The 21,504-nt window shown below is 36.9% G+C and overlaps 2 protein-coding genes and 1 pseudogene across 4 annotated transcripts in view; all 3 read left to right on the plus strand.

Moving 5' to 3' along the window:
- LMLN (leishmanolysin like peptidase) overlaps positions 1-11,045 on the plus strand; it is a 271,959-nt gene extending 260,914 nt beyond the window's left edge. For both annotated transcript variants that reach the window (XR_013158484.1, XR_013158486.1), the window contains one exon: positions 10,957-11,045. The gene's annotated coding sequence lies outside the window, so the exon portion shown is untranslated. The remainder of the gene's footprint in view (positions 1-10,956) is intronic.
- OSBPL11 (oxysterol binding protein like 11) overlaps positions 3,919-21,504 on the plus strand; it is a 137,749-nt gene continuing 120,163 nt past the window's right edge. Inside the window, exon 1 of one of the 2 annotated variants that reach the window (XM_077118059.1) lies at positions 3,919-4,899. In XM_077118059.1, coding sequence (XP_076974174.1) covers positions 4,730-4,899 — 170 coding nt within the window. In that variant the 5' untranslated portion in view covers positions 3,919-4,729. Of the gene's footprint in view, positions 4,900-11,164; positions 11,275-21,504 lie in introns of those variants that run through there. The other variant, XM_077118060.1, reaches the window with a different exon arrangement.
- LOC143648282 (small ribosomal subunit protein mS31 pseudogene) lies at positions 15,015-20,168 on the plus strand (annotated as a pseudogene).

The following is a 21,504-nucleotide window of genomic DNA, read 5'->3' on the forward strand; positions in this document are numbered from 1 at the left end:
CGATGTCATAATATCAGCTTCGGTGCAGTTGAGCAGAAGCCCTTGCTTGGCGCATCCTCCTTTCCCAGGCAGGAAGGCATTTCTGCTGGGACTACTGCTGGATTACCCGATGAGCAGGCCAGATGTCTGCATAGCACATCAGTAAAGTACTCACCACTAAAAAAATGTTTTGAGTTTGATATATGACCTTTCCACACAATCTTTGGTGGGAGAAATCAGAACTTTTTTATAATCCCTTTCATTTATTTCATGGGTTGGAATTATTATCATTTTGATTAAACATGAGGAACACCAAAATCTTTTTAATGCTTTGGACCCCCAAAGGAACAATTTCTTCCTTATCAGGGGCTTATGGGTACATTCTAGGCCCCTGTCGTAAGTCACCACCCAGGGGGTGTTCTCATGGTAAAGGGTAGTGGGTAAGTGAGAAGGTGGAGAGTGGGGAGGAAAATGAGTCTAAAACTTGCAAAACACAATGACTTTAATCTAGATAGAGTTCCTTATAAGAGTTTTTTTTTTTTTTTTTTTTTTTTTTTTTAAAGGAAAGACAGAGAGAAGGAAGGAAGGAAGGAAGAAAGGGAAACATTTTTAAACATTTTCTTGTTTTATTGTATTCTGTTTCTCCGTTTTTTGTTACATGGGCTGGGGCCGGGAATCGAACCGAGGTCCTCCGGCATAGCAGGCAAGCACTTTGCCCGCTGAGCCACCGCGGCCCGCCCATAAGAGTTTTATATATAAAGTTTGCATCCAAATTTACAAAATTTCTGGACACTATTTCTGGGAAATGTTCTATGTAAAAGGAGTTCTATGGTCAAATAATCTAAGGAAACATCGTACTTTATTCTTCCCTTATGAATATGTATGTTGCACATTAGTATGTTACATACTCTGAGTCCTGCAATAAAGAAGCCAGTCTAACTTACTCAAATATATTTAATCACAGCAAGATAAACTTTAAATCAAGTAACACTTACTAAAATTCCATAATATTGCATGGAGCACTCTTGCAAAATGCCATAGAATTTGCTTTTTCTTTTGGTGATAGGAATCAGTTTTCCAAAAGTCATACTGTCACATGTCCTCCCAAGGAAATCAGTGTTCTCTTGTCAACAGACTCATTTGATGGGAACAATAAATTTGCATTCCATTTTAGAAGCTGACCCATAAGAATGTTTCCTAGAATTCATACCCATGTGATTTCCTGCTGCTAAGCATCAGTTGACTTTTTTTCTTTTACTTGCCATGGTAACCTCTGGCATTCTCCACTTAGAGTCATGGGACTCCAGTTGCATCTGTGCATTTTTATGGACTTCTGTGAGCTAACCACTGCCTGCCATCAGCCAACTGAGTCTAAAAATGGGCAAGATGGACACATCAAGTTGAAGGAACATGCGTTATTATATAATACAGTTTTAAGAGCTAATTTTATCTCTACTGGGTGTCTAAGTGAAATACTTTTAAGTTCAGTAAGGATTCAGGGAAGAGGTGCTGGAAGAGGCACAGAACAGGAAGGAAAAAATCATTTTATCAATATCTGAACACAGATATTACTCTTTTCTTTCTTCCTCCTCTTCCTCCTCTTTTCAAACAAAAAAGAGTGTATCTATTTCTTTTACTCCCACAACAAGCTTTCAGCTTGGTAGGGGAGTATTTCCAGCAAAATACTGCTCTCTGGAAGTCCTTTAGATGAATCACACAATTAGGGCAGAAAATTGCTAAGGGATTTCTGTCTAAGCTAGAGGTGGAAAGGAGAGATCTGCCTCCTCTACTTAGTTCCTGGTTAACTGAAAATCTGTATCATCAAAGTAATAACATCTATTGAAGATGTGAACATTTTTTCTTCTCAGAACTTCCTTCCTTCTTTCCTGCCTTCCTTCCTTCTATCCTTCCTCCCTCCCTCTCTTCCTCCATTCTCCCTTCCCCCTCTTCCTCCCTCTCTCCCTCCTTTCCTTCCTTCCTCCTTGCCTACCTGCCTAACAGACTGTTTTCCAAAGCAGCTGCACTATTTTACACTTCCACCAGCAGTGTATGAGCATTATAATTTCTCCACATCCTTTCTAGCATTTGTCAGTGTCTGTCTTTTTAATTTTAGCCATCTCAGTGGGTGTGAGGTGATATCTTATTGTGGTGTTGATTTGCATTTCCTCAAAGGCTAATAATCTTAAGAACCTTCTCCTGTACTTTTTGGCCATTTATATATCGCCTTAGAAGAGATGTCTATTTATATCCTTTGCCCATTTTTAAAAACATTTTTATTTGTGAAATATATGCAGAAAAAATGGTAGATTTCAAAGTACATTTTAACTAGTAGTTACAGAACAAATTTCAAAGTATGGGTTACAGTTCTACAATTTCTGGTATTTCCTTCTAGTTGCTCAAATATACTGGTGACGAAAAGAAATATCAGTATAATGATTCAGGAGTCATACTCATTTGTCAAATCCTATCTTCTCTGTTACAACTCCTCCCTCTCACTTGATCCCTCTCTCAGTCTTTAGGGATATTTGGACTTTGCCCATTTTAAAATTGGGTTATTTAACTTTTTATTATTGAGTTGTAAGAGTTGTTCATATTTTTTAGATACAAGTCCCTTAATAGATACTTGATTTGCAAATATTTTCTCTCATATTGGGGGTTTTTTCACTTTCCTGATGGTATTGTTTGCAGCACAGAAGTTTTTAATTTTCATGATGTTTAATATATTTTAAATTTTGCTGTGTGTGCTTTAAAAAGGATTTGCCTAACCCAAGGTCACAAAGATTAAGTTTTTAATTTTCTTCTTAGAGTTTTATAGCTTTAGCTCTTGGACCCATTTTGACTTCATTTTTGTTTATGGTGTGAAGCTGGGGTCCAGCTTTATTCTTGCGCTTGTGGATATCCAATCGTCCCAGCACCATTTGCTGATAAGACTAGAGGGATAGTTTAAAATATATTTAAAAATACAAGCCAGATCCTTTGTTTAAAGCCTTCAGAGACTTTGCATTGTATGTTTAATAAATTCCAAATTTCTCTGCTTATTTCTCTACCCTCATTTCATAGCAACTCTCCTCTTGCTCACCTTGGTCTAGTCTCCCAGGTCTTTCATTGCCCAGAATAAGTCAAGTTTTCCTTTGCTCATCTCTTTGACTCCTCATCATTCTTCATATCTCACATTAAATGTCATTTCCTCAGAAATAACTTTCCCCAACTCTTCTTTTAATGTAGGTTTTCTACCCATCCCACAAATTTTCTATATCCTCCTTTTTTTCCATAGCCTTAATTATTTGAGTTTTACTTTTTCACTTTGAATTATACTTCTTTGAATATGCCATTGTGTTTTGCCTTTAGAACACATTAAATTCAAAAGTCATGTTATTAGAAACTAGAATTTACAATGAAAAAGGCTTTTAGAAATCATCTAGTCAAACATTCTCATTTTATAGAGGCAAAACCCCAAAGTCTAATGGGGGTGAAAGATTTGTCTGGAGTCGGAAGAATTCCTAGATTTGATTCTGAAAGCTCGAATTTCCACGACAGCTGCTTCCTTTTCATTTACAACCCTCATTTGCTTTACTCTAATCTCCTGCTTTCTTACAAAATTACTAAAACAAAGAGTTTCTTTTTTTTTTAATGTCTTATAGAAATATATTTTTTCTAAGCTTTCTTCCTAAAATGCCTAGGGTCCTTAAATGAAGGAAAGGACCCGGTTAGAAAGCTGGAAATCCACTACATAATCGCACCATCTCTGCCCTCTCCTTTGTTTCCTTCGCCTTCGCTCTTACTCTTTCTCCCAGCCGCTTCCTCCCCGCCTCTTCCTTTTATGTCTGGCGGCTTAATCACCGCTCCCCACTCGGGGCTCCGCCCTCTTCAGGGCCAGGCTGCCCTACTCCAAGATGGCGCTGGAAGCTTCAAGCTTAGAGGACGTGAGCTCACGCTATTCCGGAAGGGAAGGCGGAGAAGGAAGGAGCGGGCGGATGACCCGCTGTGGAGCTCTGGGGTTGTGGGTGGGGTGGAGGCGGCTGTGGTGACCCTCACGGTTGGGTCTGGAGAGAGGGCGAAGTAGTCGCCTGCTCCTGGCAAACCAGTCGAGGGCGCAGAATCAGGGGCTTTGGAAGAAGTATCCCGAACGGCTTGCCTTTGGCCTGAGGAGAGGCGGCCCTAGGAACCGGCTTTCAGTCCCGGGCGGCCTCTCCCCCTACCCTCTTCCCGGGCTGAGCGTGGGCCGGCGCGGCTCTGTCTGATGGGCTGCGGCGAGAACCGCCCAGCCGGCTGGACGGAACCCTCCCTCTGAGGACCGGCTGTTGGAGAGAGAGAGAGGGAGCGCAACGGGTCAGTCCCTCAGCCCAGGGGTCAGGCCTGGAGGCCAGTGTCTTTGGTGTTCCTTCTTTCCCTCAGCTCTCAAGGCTAGAGAGCCCGCGATCTCCCCGCTACTTCTTTTTCTCCTTTGAATATGTTACCAAGCCCTCTAGCAGGGTGATTTTTCCTCCTTGCTTTTGCCGGGTCGGGGGTATTTACATTTAAATATCTCCCTTCATCTTTACTTCTGTTCTCTTAAAAGTTTTTCGTAGCTGGAAATGTGTCGTCCTTCCCTGGACCATTTAATGGTTCCCACTCCAGCCTCCTGATTTTGCAACTGGGTTTACATTTAGATTAAATCCTTAAAGAAGAAAAAAAATTACCACCTGCCAAAAGCTATCCTACAGAATTATTCTCTCCCGCCCGAGGAGGGCAAGTGGACATTGGAATTAAGATGCAGGGAGGGGAGCCAGTGTCAACCATGAAAGTCTCAGAGAGTGAAGGAAAGCTGGAGGGCCTGGCCACAGCGGTGACCCCGAACAAGAACAGCAGCAATAGCAGCTACGGGGGTGGCATCGTCGGCAGCAGTAGCCGCGGTGGCAGCGCAAAAGGCTGGCAGTACAGGTATGGACCTTTCCTCAAGGTGATTTCCTGGGGTGAGTTATACTGTACACTTGTTGAAAGGTGAAGTTGTTCACTGACTTCCAGAAGCAACCAAATACATCTCATTTGGACCTGGAAACTCATCTCTCTCATCAGCAAGATTTCATTCATTCATTCGTATGTTCATTAATTCCTTCAAAAGGTAGTTAATGAAGGCTTTTTGGATAATACAGAAATGTAACCCTGAACTCCCTCTGGGATTAACATCCAGAGAGTTCATTCTCCCTGATTTATTTCTGTACTCTTTTTCTGTGTGTGGTCTGTTGTAATTTGTTTACAAGCCAGCCTTGTCTGTTAGACTTTGAGGGCAGGAACTCAGCTCTCTCTAGCCACCAGCAAATAGTAGGCATCCAAAACATATTTGTTGAGAAATTGTTGAATGGAATAAATGAATCAGAAAAGATTCTCGCTCTCAGAATGTTTGTGACCTAGAAGTGGGAATTTATATTAAAAAAACCTTTGCAGATGCTAATTGCATTTGATAAACTAGTGAACCTGTAGATGTTTCTTTTTGAGTTGATCAGGTCAGTTAAAAGCCATCTGTCTTGATGAGAAATTCTAATTCTGTTAAATTCATTAATATGAATGAAAGGCTTAAGGAATAGTCCTGGAGTAGCAAGGGTAATTTTGTTTGTTTTTTGGCTTTTGATATGTAGAGTATAGAGGGGAAATAAACATCCAGATCTTAGAAGTGAATGAACTAGATATTGAAACTAAAGAGGTAAATTTGTAAGTTTTGGTGTACTGACTGTACCTGGGTGTCTTCTTAGTCCTTTTTAGTCCATGTACTGTTAGTACTTGTGAAATTTGTGTGAAACCTGAAAAGCATTAAAGCCGAGGTTTTGTGAAGGATATACATTTATGATGAATAATATTCATACATATGAAATATGTATGAATGGCTGTATTGTTAATTTACAGAAATAAGGTGTAGGAGATTATAACTCTTTAGGTAAGTGACTAAGAAGGAAAGTATAATTACTTTTAGATGTCTCGGCTCACTTTTGGATTCAGCATGATGCTTTTTGTGTATATATGCGTGGTTTCAGACTAACAATGTATATAAGGTTATCAGTTACTTTGGCAAGGATATTTTGATATAACTTAGGGAAGTAAGATAAAGTAAAAGTTCAAGTACTCAGAGCTCGGTCTTCTGACATCCTCAGCTCTTTGAAATCCAGTCTTTCTAGTGAATTGAAAAGTGAAACTTTTTAGCACTGGAGAGAGTTGTCATAAAGCCATGCACTTTACTTCTCTACTTCCATTCAGAATGCAATAATCCCTTATTTAGGGTATTATTTAATGGTTATATAATCTTCAAGCCAGAATCTACTGGAAGTACAAATGAAAAAGAAGGTCATTAGTAAAATGTAACAGAAGAAATGGCAACTGATAATGTGGGACATATAAAGAAGATTTGAAAAATTCAAATGCAGATTCAGCTATATTTTTTCCTAGTACAATAATTATAATCACAATGGATTTAAATCTTTTAGGAAAGGGTAAATTTTGTCCAGCGCACTCTGTTTAAGAAGGCAGAAAATGTTGTGATACAGTGGTGAACAATTTCAAAGCAAATTGCTAAAAAAATTTTAAATGCTTGAAGGGAAAAAATTTTTAAGTGTCTGCAAAATTCACTCGTGTGGAACTCTTCACCAAGAATAAATATGGCATTACTGCATTTACATACTGACATATATTTTTATTTTAAAGTGGCTTTCCTGTCCAAGGCTAATCCTTTTACCTAGTGTTCAATCTAATTTACCCTCTTGCCTTCTGGAATATTGATCAAGCCGTTTTCCCCATTGTCTTGGCCTCTTCCCCTCAGGCTCAAAGTATCTAGACTTTTAAAAACAAAACAACAACAACAATAAAAATCAACCAAGTCCTTTTCTCTCTCTTTTTTTAAAATATTTTTATTGAGATATCTTCACACACCATGCAGTCCATCAAAAGTATACAATCAGTTACTCACAGTATCATTACATAATTGTGTATTCATCACCATAATCACTGTTAGAACATTTGCACACTCCAGAAAAAGAAATAAAAAGAAAGAAGAAAAAACCCACACATCCCATACCCTTTATCCCTCCCTCTCGTTGACTACTAGTATTGCAGTCTACCCATTATCCCCCCCATTATTTATTTATTTTTTTGTCCTTATTTTTTATCTTCATTTTTTTTTATGCTGTATGATGGGGGTCATATTTCATTCTTTTTTCCATGTGACTATCCCGTTATTGCGGCACCATTTGTTGAACTTTTTGGGGGTTGGGGGGAAGTGCACAGGCCGGAAATTGAATCTGGGTCTCCTGCATGGCATGCAAGAATCCTACCACTGAACTACCCTTGTACCCCCTTGTCCTTAATTTTTTTACTCATCTTCCCATACCCTGGATAAAGGGAGTATCAGCCACAAAGTTTTCACAATCACATGGTCACACTGTAACAGCTATATAGTTATATAATCATCTTCAAGAATCAGGACTACTGGAATACAGATCAGCAGCTTCAGATACTTCCCTCTAGCCACTCCTATACAGCACAAACTAAAAGGTGATATCTATATAATGCATTAGAATAACTTCCAGGATAACCTCTAGACTCTGAAATCTCACAGCCAGTGAAACTTAATTTTGTTCCATTTCTTTCTTTCCCCTTTTGGTCAAGAAGACTTGTTCAATCCATGACTGAATAATTTACTTTATCTTCTTTAGAAATGTATATTTTTATTAATATATTTTGCTTCCCTTTCCCTTCCTGTTTGGGTTTTCTTGAAGATAAATTTTCAAAATAGGATATATGGATCAAAGAATACAAGCATTCTAATTATTATTGGTATATATTGGCAAATTACTTTCAAAGAAAGTTATATCAGATAATTTATATTTTGTCTACTTTCTGTCTTTATAGATTTGCCTATTCTGGATGTTTCATGTAAATGAAGTTATATGTGGTCTTTTGTGACTTTCTTTTCACGTAGTAAATGTTTTCAAGGTTCATCAGTTCTTTATTCCTTTTTATGGTCAAATAATATTCCATTGTGTGGATATACCACATTTTGTTTATCTGTTTATCAGTTTATGAATATTTGGGTTATTTTTACTTTTTGGCTCTTGTGAATAAGGCTGTTATGAACATTTACGTACAAGTTTTGTTTAGACACATGTTTTCATTTCTTTTGGGTTTATACCTAGGAATGGAATTACTGGGTCATATGATAGCTCTGTGTTTAACTTTTTTGAGGAACTGCCAAACTTTTCCAAAGTAGTTACACCATTTTACATCCTCACCAACATTATATGAGCGTTCATTTCTCCTCCTCCTTTCCAGCACTTGTTATTGTCAGTCTTTTTTAATTTAGCCATCCTAGTGGGTGTGAAGTGTTATCTTATTGTGGTTTTGATTTCATTTTTCTGATGACAAATGAAATTGAACATTTTTTCATGTATTGTGGCATTTATACATCTTCTGTGGAGAAATGTCTACTTAGATCCTTTGCCAATTTTTAAATTGGGTTGTCTTTTTATTGTTGAATTATAAGGGTTCTTTATATATTCTAGGTATGAGTCCCTTATCAAGTATATGATTTGTGAATATTTTCACCCATTTTGTGAATTGTCTTTTCACTTTCTGATCGCATTGTTGGCAGCACTTTAATTAAAAATTAAAGTTTTTTAATTTCATGAAACATAATCATTCAATTTTTACTTCTTTTGCTTGTGCTTTTGGCATTACATCTAAGAAACCATTGCCAAATCCATTGTCATTGAGGTTTATTCTTAAATTTTCTTCTTAGAATTTTATAGTTTTAGCTCTTATATTTAGGTCTCTGATCCATTTTGAATTAATTTTTCTTTAGGTTTAGTTATACTTTTATTTTGTAAAATATTTTCTTGTATGTTTTACTCATTTTTCTAGTAGAGCTCAACTTTTTTTTTTTGTTACTATCCTTGAGTTCTGTTTTTAAACAAATATTTGTTTTTTTAATAGGATATATATGTATATATAGTATGAATTTCCAAAGGTAAAAAATTGTAGTGAAATATTTCCCTTTCATACTTGTCCCAGTGACTTTTTTTTTTTTTACTGCCTTGTGATACCGGACAAAAGCAAAGGGTTCTCTGCTCTATATGTATTATAGCCAATTCATGACACCGGGGCTTCAAAGGGAGGAGGAGGCTAAGGCGTGAAGCAGGACATCAGAGGGCCTACAGGCCTAAAACTCTGTCTCCCTGAGTCTAAGGAGTTCAAGGTTTTTATGGATTCAAACATGGGGAGATACAATTTATACCATTTCAGTAACAAATATAAGCAGAAACAAGAAGAGATGGATGTTACTATTTCAACAAATATAATCAGAAACAAGGGGGAGATGGAGCCACCATCTCAATAGCAAGTATAGGAAGAAATAATTTACAGATGTAAAGAAGTGGAACTATGCTGGAACCAAACTAAACATTACAAGAACAAGTCCATGGTTAGGTCTGAGATGATTCAAGTTCCTCCATTAGCATTCAGTTGCCTTTGTGATTACAAGACTCTAAAGTTAAAAAAAATAATAATAATTAAAGGGGATGAAGGTTTTCACCATCAGAAGGGTACAAGATAAAGGCTATACAGTCATTATCAGAGTTCAAGACAGTTGGATTACAGTTCAGAAATTTCAGATATTTCCTTCTGTCCACTCTAATATATCAGAAAGTAAAAAATGAATATCTACATAATGATTCAGTAATCATAATCATCCCTGAAATCCTAACATATCGGTTATTCTTGGATGCAGTTTCTTTTATCAATTTCTTTCACTGATTTGCTTTTTTTCTGCATACATATTTAATAAGATGGTATCATATAGTACGTATTATTTTAGAACCTACTTTTCATCCATCAATTTTATGCTTTTTTTTTTTTTTACTTTTTTATTGTATAGTATAACATATATACAAAGCAAAGAAATAAAAAAGCAATAGTTTCCAAAGCACTCTTCAACAAGTAGTTACAGGACAGATCCCAGAGTTTGTCTTGGGCTACCATACAATTGTCTCAGATTTTTCCTTCTTAGCTGCTCCAGACTATAGGAGTCTAGAAGACTTCAGTATTTTTTTATCACCACAATTGACTTTTTTTCTTTCTTTTTGGTGAAAAATAACATATACAAAAAAGTAATAAATTTCCATGTACAGCACCACAGTTAGTTGTAAAAAATATTTCAACGTTTGACATGGGTTACAATTCCACAATTTTAGGTGCTTTCTTCTAGCTGGTCTAAGATACTGGAGACTAAAAGAGATATCAATTTAATGATACAGCAATCATATTCATTTGTTAAATCCTATCTTCTCTGTATAACTCTGCCATCACCTTTGGTCTTTCTATCCCTCTCTTTAGAGGTGTGGTTTTGATTCTAACTTTTTCATTTGGAAGGGTCTGTCACTAATATGGGGGTAGGGAGATGGGACTAGCTGATGTTCTGGAGAGGCTGAGTATATTTACTTTTTAATTTATCTGGAATTTATCTTGAAATATGATGTGACATGCTGTATTTGTCTTTTTTTTTTGGCATGGGCAGGCTCTGGAAATCAAACTTGGGTCTCTGGCATGGCAGGTGAAAATTCTGCCACTGAGCCACTGTTGCGCTGCCCAGCCTTTTCTTTTTAATGTCAGACTTGAGGGTTTTTTCCCCGTTGTTGTTACTCTGTTTCCCTATTGTTTCAGGAGGGTGAAAGACTTACACAAGCTCAAGCAGACTATGCAGTAACATTCATTTATTAAATGGTCCAACAAAAGAGACATTTTCCAAAGAAATCTGCAAATTTACATTTTTAAAAATTTGTATTAAAACAGCATTTTTTATCTCACAAGTTCTTTGTGGGCCAGGAATCTGGGTACAGCTTAGCTCAGTCCTCTGGCTTTGGATCTTTCACAAGACTACAGTAATTTCAGAGCTCTATGAGAAAGGATCTGCTACCTGACTTACTCACATGACTGCTAACTCAGCTCATTTTCTTTTAGGTTATTGGACAAAGGTCTCAGTTCCTTATGAGCCGATGAGTTCCTCCCTCAGTTCCTGGTCAAATGGGCCTCTCCACAGTGTTTCACAACTTGGCAGCTTGCTTCATCAGAGTGAGGAAGTGAGAGGGCAAGAGAGGGCTAACAGGACAGATGTCTTTTGTAACCCATCACTTTACACTCTTCATTAGAAGAAAGTCAGTAGGTTCAGTCCACACAAAGATGTTAATACCAGCAGGTGGGGCTCATTGGGACCGATGGCGGAAGCTGCCTACCGCAGATGTTAATATAACGGACTCTAGATTGTCAACCAGTGTTGAGGTAGGTAACTGGAAATTCATTTCCAAAGATGAGTTTGGGACTGCATTGATTGTTGGAGAAAAAGAGACAGCAACTGAGTGATCAATTTCAATGACCTCATATTACCTAAAGATAACAAAGGGAAGGATAGTAGGCTTGAAAAGAAGGAAACCATTTATGAGGAAGATGGACAGAACTTGACGATTGATTTGGTGGAAGGTGGTGGTAAGGAGAGGGAGTAAAATTTGACCCTAAACATCTAGATTTGAAATGTTTCAAAATCTGGAAGAGAAACAAATTTTTGTAGTCAAATGATTTATTTGGTTTTAGGTAAGTTGAACATAAGTTGCTGGAACGTTTAAGTGGCATATCCAACAGGTCTGTAGAGAAATGGTACATTAGATGTTGTATTAGTTTCCTAAAACTGCCAGAGTGCAATATAACAGAAATGGAATGGCTTTTTTAAAACTTTTTTTATTGTATAATATAACATATGTACAAAGCTAAGAAAGAAAAACACTAATTTTCAAAGTATTCTTCAATACATAGTTACAGAACAGATCCCAGAATTCGTCATGGGCCACCATTCCATCATATCAGATTTTTCCTTCTAGCTACTCCAGAGTGCCGGAAGCTAAAAGGAATCTATTTTCTTCATCGTCACAATAGACTTTTTTCTCCTTTTTTGTGAAAAATATATACAAAAAAGCAATAAATTTCAAAACACATCACGACAATTAGTTATAGAACAAAATTCTGAGTTTACTTTGGGTTATAATTCCCCAATTTTAGGTTTTTACTTCTAACTGCTCTAAGATACTGGAGACTAAAAGAAATATCAATAAAATGATTCAGCAATCGTACTCATTTGTTAAACCCTACCCTTTCTATAACTCCACCATCAACTTTGGTCTTTCACTCACTCTTTAGGGATATTTGGGCTATGTCCCAGAATGGTTTTTAAAAAGGGAATTTAATAGTTGCAAGTTAACAATTCTACGGCTGTGAAAATGTCCAAATTAAGGCACCAAGAGGTTACCTTCACTCAAGAAGGTCTGATATGGTACAGAACCCCTCTATAAGGTGGGAAGTCACGTGGTTGGCGTCTGCTGGTCCTTGTTCTCAGTTCTGTTGCTTCCAACTTGTGATGCCAATGGTTTCTTCTCTAAGGTCTATGGGCCTTCACTTATCTCCTCCAGGATACAACTCTGCGTTCTGGTTTGCTTAGCATTTCATGGAAAGTTACATGGTGATATCTGCTGGGCTCTGCCTGTCTCTAGGCATCTGCTGTCTGTCTGTACTCGAGGCATCCCCATACATCCATGTCTCTCTCATCTCTGAAGCAGTTGTTCTCCAAGCGTCTGCATTTGAAGCTTCTCCAAAGTGTCTTCCTTTTTAAAGGACTCCAGTAAACTAATCAAGACCCACCTTGAATGTGTGGAGTTATACCTCCATCTAATCCAAAGGTCACACCCACAATTGGGTGTGACACATCTCTGTGGAGATTATCTAATAAAAAACTTCCACGCTACAGTATTGAATCAAGATTAAAAGAAACAGCTTCTGCCACAAGCTTGGATCAGGATTAAAACATGGCTTTTTTGGGGTACATAATAGTTGCGAATCAGCACAGTTGCAAATCAGTGGATAATTGCCTTCATACTATCGAAGGCATACTATCAAAAACTAAGAAGTTTTCACTTTTATTGTATTTGATCCTCACAACTCATGGAGGAAGGTTGAGTTGAAAGGTAGGGTATCATTATTCCCATTTTAAAGCAGAAATCAAAACGTGTTGGCTAAAGTTACATAGTAAGTGGAAGAGCTTTTATTCCTAGGTAGTTCCACTGAGGTACTAACAGCAGATAAGCTCTTTAAAGGAATGAATAATTACTGATAAATCCAAGTACTTGTTTAGTCTGTTGTTGGTTTCACGTTTACTAGTGTTACAACTCATGTATCAAATATGTTTAAGTCTTAACTGTGTGTGAAACACTGTAAAATTCCAAATTAATGTGCATCCCGAGAACAGTGAAAGTCGGAGGTCCAATGCTTCTTTTGGGAGGATCATGAAAAAGAATCAGAAAAAAGGGAGAGCCTGAGTTGAATTTGTAAAATATCTTATGATGACTTTTTTTTTTAACTTTTAAAATTGTATAGTATAACATATATACAAAGCAAAGAAATAAAAAAGCAATAGTTCTCAAAGCACTCTTCAAAAAGTAGTTACAGAATAGATCCCAGAGTTTGTCATGGGCTACCATACGATCCTCTCATATTTTTCCTTCTAGCTGCTCCAGAATATAGGAGGCTAGAGGGCTTAAATACTTTTTTATCATCACAATTGACTTTTTTTGTGTGTGAACAATAACATATATACAAAAAAGCTATAAATTGCCATGCATAGCACCACAATTAGTTGTAGAACATATTTCAGACTTTGACATGGGTTACAATTTCACAATTTTAGGTTTTTACTTCTAGATGTTCTAAAATACTGGAGACTAAAAGAGGTATAAATTTAATGATTCAGCATTCATATTCATTTGTTAAGTCCTATTTTCTATGAATAATTCCACCATCACCTTTAATCTTTCCATACCTCTTATTGGGGTTGTTTGGGCTATGGCAATTGTAAATTTTTGATATTGGAAGGGTCTGTCACTGATACGGGGGAGGGAGGTGGAACTGTCTGATGTTCTGGAGAGGCTGTGCTAGGTTTCAGAACTTTTCTGAACCAGGAACCAGTCCGGAGGTTGTAGGTTTCTGGCAAGTTACTCTAGTGCCTGGAACCCTTATTGAATCTTATATATTGCCCTAGGTGTTCTTTAAGATTGGCTGGAATGGTCCTGGTTGGGGGTTGGCAGGTTATGATAGGTAGTAAGGTCTACCTGAAGCTTGCGTAAGAGCAACCTCCAGAGTAACCTCTCGACTCTATTTGAACTCTCTCTGCCACTGATACTTTATTAATTACACTTCTTTTCCCCTGTTTGGTCAGGATGTAATTGTGGATCCCAGGGTATCAGGTCTGGATTCATCTCTGGGAGTCCTCTCCTATGTCGCCAGGTAGACTTTCACCACTGGATGTCATGTCCCATGTAGGGAGGAGGGCAATAATTTCACTTGCAGAGTTGGGGTTAGAGAGACTGAGGCCACATCTGAGCAACAACAAAGGTCCTCCAGAAGTAACTCTTAGGCATGCCTATAGGTAGTCTAGCTTTCTATGCTACCTACATAAGCTTCACAAGAGTAAGCCTTATGATTGAGGGCGTGGCCTATTGATTTGGGTGTCCCTAAAGTTTAACACAGTATCAGGGGATTCTCTGATGTTAAGGTTTAATAGTTCCATATTCTTTCTCCCCTCCATCAGGGGACTTCGCCAATACTTTTTGATTATCTGGTTAATATACTCTAGGATGTTTCCAGGCATTACAATAATCTGTACAGGATTAAAGGGCCTCTTTCTCATTCTGTGCTCTCTGTGTTTCAGTTGTTCAAATGAGCTGTACAGATAGGTTGAATTAGATTATGCACTATAGAAAATCTCAGTTCCAGATCAAATAAACCTTTCTTCCACTGGTCTCAAAGAGTATGTGTGGTTCTAAAATACAGACAATGTCATCCTTACCCCTATTTCTGAATTACTTTAACCCCAACCTGTTCGGCTTTGTTCTTATCTCTAAATATCAGATTATATATATATATATATATATATATATATATATATATATAAAACAGCCTCTCAAAATCCAGAAATAATAATCACCACTCCGGACTTAATGTGTCTGCTCTAAAAGCTTACAATCTAGGCCCCTGTTTTTGTATAAGCATTTTCTAAAGGTGACCATAACATTGTTTTTTTGCTTCTGACTTATTTTGTCTCACCAAATGTCCCACATGTTCATTCACATCGTTGCATGCCTCCCAACTTTGTTCCTTTTTGCAGCAGCACAACCTTTGTTCATAAGTATACACCATTGTTTGCCAATCTACTTCTCCATCAGTACATCCTTCAGCCACCTGCATTCATCAGGCATCATGTAGAGGGCCCAAATCCACAGATGATGACTTTTTTAAAAACCAAATTTGAGAAGTGAATTTATTAGATTACACTTAGATTTTTTTCTTTCCAGAGTAATTTATACTGATAGGTTGTAGTTTTTGCTTATAAATTATAGAGAAGATAAATTTCTTAATTCTGGGTCCTTCCTTTTTCTTAGTGAGTATTCAACGTTTATAAAATGTGCATATTCCCATTATTTTATATCCTTCACATCAGCTTTCAGGGAAATTTACTAATTTGAAAATATGCCTCCTGTTTATTAAAATGGACAGAAGGGAACTTTCCAAAGGAGGAACTGAAAAACAAATCAGGATATGCAGTTGGCCTGAAAGCTGCTAATTCTTATTTTGTGAGCTGTATGCTGACAAACCACTATGAATGAAGTGGCAGATCTCTTCATCATTAGAAATAGTTATGCTTGGGTAAATGGGTAGAAGTCTGCAAATCTGTATTATAGAAATAATTTTTGTGGTCAGGCCTGGTTATCTTCTGCTTTGAATACCCTATTACAAGGAAACATATGTATTTACAAATGAGGAAAGGAGATCTGCTTAAATATAACCTAGTGTTCACTGTCACAGAGGTTTCACTACTTCTATTGAGGTTTATTTGAAGAAAAAACTAAATGCTTTTTCTCTCTAGGGTATGGAGGAAAGTTGAATAAAAACTTCTGTCCTCTACTTTTTGTTTTCTCTATCTGAAATTTCCTGTGGATGCTGATAACAACACAGGAATGACAATTTATAGGCATTAAGGAACTGTAAAATACTGTTCCAAAATTTAGTGGGTATACCAAGCCTTGCGGAGTAAGATTTGGTTTATTATGGTGTACCCTGATTTCTTTTTTTTTTTTTGGTTATACAGCTGTGCACTTATCGTCTACAATCAACTTTGTGAAAAATAACAAATATACAAAAAAGCAGTACATTTCAAAGCACATCACAACAATTAATTTAGAACAGATTTCAGAGTTTGGTGTGGTTACAGTTCTACAATTTTAGGTTTTTGCCTCTAGTTTCTCTAAGATACTGGAGACTAAAAGAAATATCAATATAATGATTCGGCAATCGTACTTATTTGTTAAACCCTACCTTCTTATAACTCTGCCATCTCCTTTGATCTGACACTCCCATTCTAACTTTTTCATGTTGAAAGGGGGTGTCCTCCAGGGACCCATTTGGAGGTTGTTACCCTGATTTCTTATTTTTGCTCTGCAGGTCTAAACACAACCAATTTGAATTCATATTTTCCATAGAAGTTCTGTATGAAAACCATACAAATATGGTTTTTGTATGGTATGCAAATTAATCTTTTTAGCCCTTTTCAGATATGTCACATAATTTAGGTCCTAGAGGTAGATGTTCATTAAATAGAATTCTGGGAAATAATGTCTTTTAAAAACTCTTTTGGTTTTGCTTTTGAACTACATTAATTCTCAACCCCTCGCTATGTAGACATTGAGGAGTATCAGCTACCTTGACCTGAGTTGAGTTTTACACTGCTCAAAATCACTTTTAGGATAACATTTGACTTCAAAGATCTTTCAGTCTGATTGGCTTTATGTGTAGATATGAATACTAAATTATATATTATAATTACACCCCAAAGGTGACAATTTTTTCAGTAGATTTCTCATAAAAATATTAGGTAAAGAATGGTTTGGACCACATCCCCAGTGCAGTGGCATTTTCCATGATGTATCCTTGAATCTCAGAGATCCAACCTGTGGGTGTTTCCTCCCTGCTTTGTCCAGTGAGAGTCTAGAGGTGTCCCCAGTGATGATTCTACTACTCGCCTCTCATCAGGGAATAGCCCAGACAAAAAATAATATCCAAAGATATATTTTGGCACTAACAGTATGATCTATAGTAAGAAAGATGAGCAGTCTGTTCCATCAATGAGATTTCCAAGGAAACTTCAAAGAGCCAAGACAATGTGAAGGAAAATATGAAAAAAATATTTATTAAGTATTATTAAGGGCATGAAAGTTGAATCAAGCACACTAAATGACCAAACAACAAAGCTCCCTAACAGAAGATCATTTAAAATTTTGGAGGCTACAACTGGTAGGCTTCAAAAAGCCACAGAAGATAAAACAAAGAAGAGAAATGAGTATCTTTGCTCTGAATTAGTGGCTGCTACATCTGCAGTCATAGAGTGTCTCCCTTTTGACAGGCATTCAGTCAAGCTGCTACCACAACAGGAAGAAGACTCGAGGGCACAGGAAGATGGAGAAAGACAGAAAGTTAGTTTCAGTAACATAATATCATATATCAAAGTTACCTGATTGACTTCAACTAGAATTAATAGGAGACGAGTATTTGATTTAATTTGAGGAAGGATCAGAAAATTACATTGATGAGGAAAAGATTTTAGAAAAAGTTTTAAAAATACATATTCAGGGGGAAGAGACAATATTTTCTGTATCAAAAGGCAATTATTGAAGAGGCATCTGAAATAGATATCCCCTTCATTTTGGGATGTGGAATTTGCTAGGCATAGTAGCCACAGTAAATCAGCAGCCCTTTCAGAATGGTTTTGAAGAGATGATCCAGTGGACAAAACAGGGCAAAACTGTGGGAGTTCCCAAATAACAATGAAGCTGGTTTAAAAATTATAATTCAAAATTTCAGGAACACCTATTTCTGGATAAATACTTGGAGAATTTTCCAAAACAAGGACCAATTTGCTACCTCTTAGAGCTGATAACTGTTAGGCACTGAGTCATTAAAGATTCCACACAGACAGTGAGTTAAAGATTAACAGGTTTATTGAAGGAATAAAGCAGGGAGGAAGCAGGTGGGAGAGCAAAAGGCAGAAAGCAGGTAGGAGCCTGAAATTGGCTCCCACCTGGGAAGCCAGCAGGAAGAAAGAGAAAATGGCTCCGGATCTTTGTTCTGGGAGCTGTGTTTTAAAGAGACAGTGATGCCAAGAAGGAAGAGTACCTACTAGGTAGTGTGTTGTTTCCTGTTTGGATGGGGTCTTGTAACAGGTTTATATCTGGATCCTTGGACCTGCCAAGGACACTGAGGAAGGGGACTGAGGGGACTCTGCGTCAAGAGTTCTTTTTGCTCTTAGAATTTTCTTTCTGAGACCTGACAGTGACCTGTGGCCTTTCCAAACCCCTTATATCAGTCTTAAACAGAAAGTTGAGCATAGAATTGCTTAGAAATTATTTCAGTGAGAAGAGGGCATTCCAAAAGAAAGTGACATACAATTCAGTTGAAGGCCATGTAAATTTTTATTTCAAGCTGTTGGAAATGGATATTATCACTAAATAAAATAATTTTACTAAGAAAAATAAAGATTGTCTGAGAGCCTTTATTACTCAGAATGGTAAAGTCATTTATTCCTGGGTATAAATTTTCTATGTATAAATTGCAGTAGAACACGTGCTTCCTTATTTCAGTAGAGAGTGTCTACCTAATTCTGTTTGAGGCTCGCACAGGAATCTTTTTTTTTTTTTTAACTTTTTAATTGTATAGTATAACATATATACAAAACAAAGAAATAAAAATGCAATAGTTTTCAAAGCACTATTAAACAGGTAGTTACAGAACAGATCCCAGAGTTTGTCTTGGGCTACGATATGATCCTCTCAGATTTTTCCTTCTAGCTGTTCCAGATTATAGGAGGCTAGAAGGCTTAAATATTTTTTTATCACCACAGTTGACTTTTTTCTTTCTTTTTTTTGTGAAAAATAACATATATACAAAAAAGCAGTAAATTTCAAAACATAGCACCACAATTAGCTATAGAACATATTTCAGGTTTGGTAGGGGTTATAATTCTGCAATTTTAGGTTTTTACTTCTAGCTGCTCTACTGGAGACTAAAAGATATCAATTTAATGATTCAGCATTCATATACATGTGTTAAATCCTATCTTCTTTGTATAACTCCACCATCACCTTTGAACTTTCCATTTTTAGGGGTGTTTGGGCTATGGACATTCCAACTTTTCATGTTGGAAGGGTCTGTCACTAATAAGGGGTAGGGAGATGAAACTATTTGATGTTCTGGTGAGGCTGGGCCCTCTAGGTTTCAGGACTTATCTGGTTCAGGGACCCTTCTGGAGGTTGTAGGTTTCCGGAAAGTTGCTCTAGTGCCTGGAACCCTTGTTGAATCTTATATATTGCCCTAGGTGTTCTTTAGGATTGGCGAGAATGGTCCTGGTTGGGGTTTGGCAGGTTATGACAGGTAGCAATATCTAACTGAAGCTTGCATAAGAGCAACCTCTAGCTATAGCCTCTTGACTCTATTTGAACTCTCTCTGCCACCGATACCTTGTCCCATAGAGGGGAGAGGGCAGTGATTTCACTTGTAGAGTTGGGCTTAGGGAGAGTAAGGCCACATCTGAGCAACAACAAAGGTCCTCCAAAAGTAACTCTTAGACATACCTATAGGTAGTCTAAGCTTCTCCTCTACCTGCATAAGCCTCACAAGAGTAAGCCTCAGGATCAAGGGCATGGCCTATGATTTAGGTCCCTAAAGTTTTACACAGTATTAAGGGATTCTCTGATGGTAAGGTTTAATAGTTCCATATTCTTTCTCCCATCCCTCAAGGGACTTTGCCAATGCTTTTTGATTATCTGTTTAATATATTCTAGGATGTATCCAGGCATTAAATTAGTCTACACAGGATTAAAAGACCTCTTTCTTTGTTTCAGTTGTTCAGATGAGCTATACAGATGTAATGAGTTAGATTGTGTGCTACAGAAAATTTCAGTTCCAGACCAAATAAACCTTTCTTCCATTGATCTCAAAGAGTTTGTGTAGTTTTAAAATACAATGTCTTCCTTACCTCTGTGTTCTGTTACTTTAACCCCAACCTGATTGGCTTTATTCTTATCTCTAAATATCAGATTATATATATATATATATATATATATATATATATATATATATATATATATATATATATATAACAGCCTCTAGAAATCCAGAAATAATAATTACCTCTCTGAACTTAATGTGTCTTCCATAAAAGTTTATGGTCTATGCCCCTATTTTCTTAGAAACATTTTCTAAAGGAGACCATACCACTGTTGTTTTTTTGTTTCTGGCTTATTTTTTTGGCTCTGGCTTATTTTGCCTTGCATAGAAATCTTTTTATTTGTATTGGGAGCCTTATTTATTTAGCATGATGTACTATGATAATTTGGGTCTTTAAGCTTTGTACTGTTTTGCATTTTATAGTAGTAATAAAAACTGTGGTGTTTATAGCTGCTTTTTATTTGCATGTTATTTTATTTATGCTATAGAGGATGTCTGAAATATATATGGAGGCTCCTTTACCAAATAGTAAGCTTCATGAGAGCAGGAGTTCAGTATAAATTTGTTCAATGGATAGTCTCAAAAGTTGGTAGTAGTATTCTTTGTATTTATAGCCAGACACCAGTTCAGTAAAAGATGTTTCTGAATGTTACATTACAGGTTTACTGTATCTGCCCTTCCTATTTTTATTTGGTATACTCTGTTTTTGTTTGATTGTGGAACTAGAAGTTATAGTGAATATTCTTGATGTAAATTCTACTACCTTGAGAAGAGAATGCCTTGTATTCTTCCTTAGCTTATCACTGTCCCTTGCACGTATTGTGCCTAATAAAATGATTTGTGTCCAGACTTTTTGAGGTTTAACTTAAAACTAAATTGTCCAATTAAATAGTCACATTAGCATTTTGGCGTTACCAACTGGGTTTTAGGAAATTTATAAGCTTAGTTTACTGGGAAAGGAAGGATTTTCTTTTTTGGAGATTGTAACAAAGCATGATTTCCCACTCACCGTCTCCCTATACTTAGAATTTGACTGCCTTTGAAGTTTACTACCACTGGTATTCCTAAAATTAGCTGGAAGGTCCCTGGAGGGGATAAACTAAAGTTTATGGCTGCTACTGACTGCAGCTTGGAACCCTATGTCATAGGAATAGAAAGGACAGAAAAAGGAAAGGAACAGGAATAGAAGAAATAAAGAGGCAAAGAAAAGAAGAGATAGAAAGAGGGAGAGAAGAAATGAGAATGTTACAATGATGAGATAACATATCACAAAGAGCTGCTTCTGGAACATGTAAACTATCCTTGATAGAAGCCTTTTAAATGTATGGCCTGAATCTGTACCCTCATTTCTACAAAGAATATTGTCTTTGTCAATTTTGTAGATGTTATATAATAAATTAGAAATATTTTTTT

The sequence above is a fragment of the Tamandua tetradactyla genome, chromosome 10 (genome assembly GCF_023851605.1).
Source record: "Tamandua tetradactyla isolate mTamTet1 chromosome 10, mTamTet1.pri, whole genome shotgun sequence".
Lineage (NCBI taxonomy): Eukaryota > Metazoa > Chordata > Mammalia > Pilosa > Myrmecophagidae > Tamandua > Tamandua tetradactyla.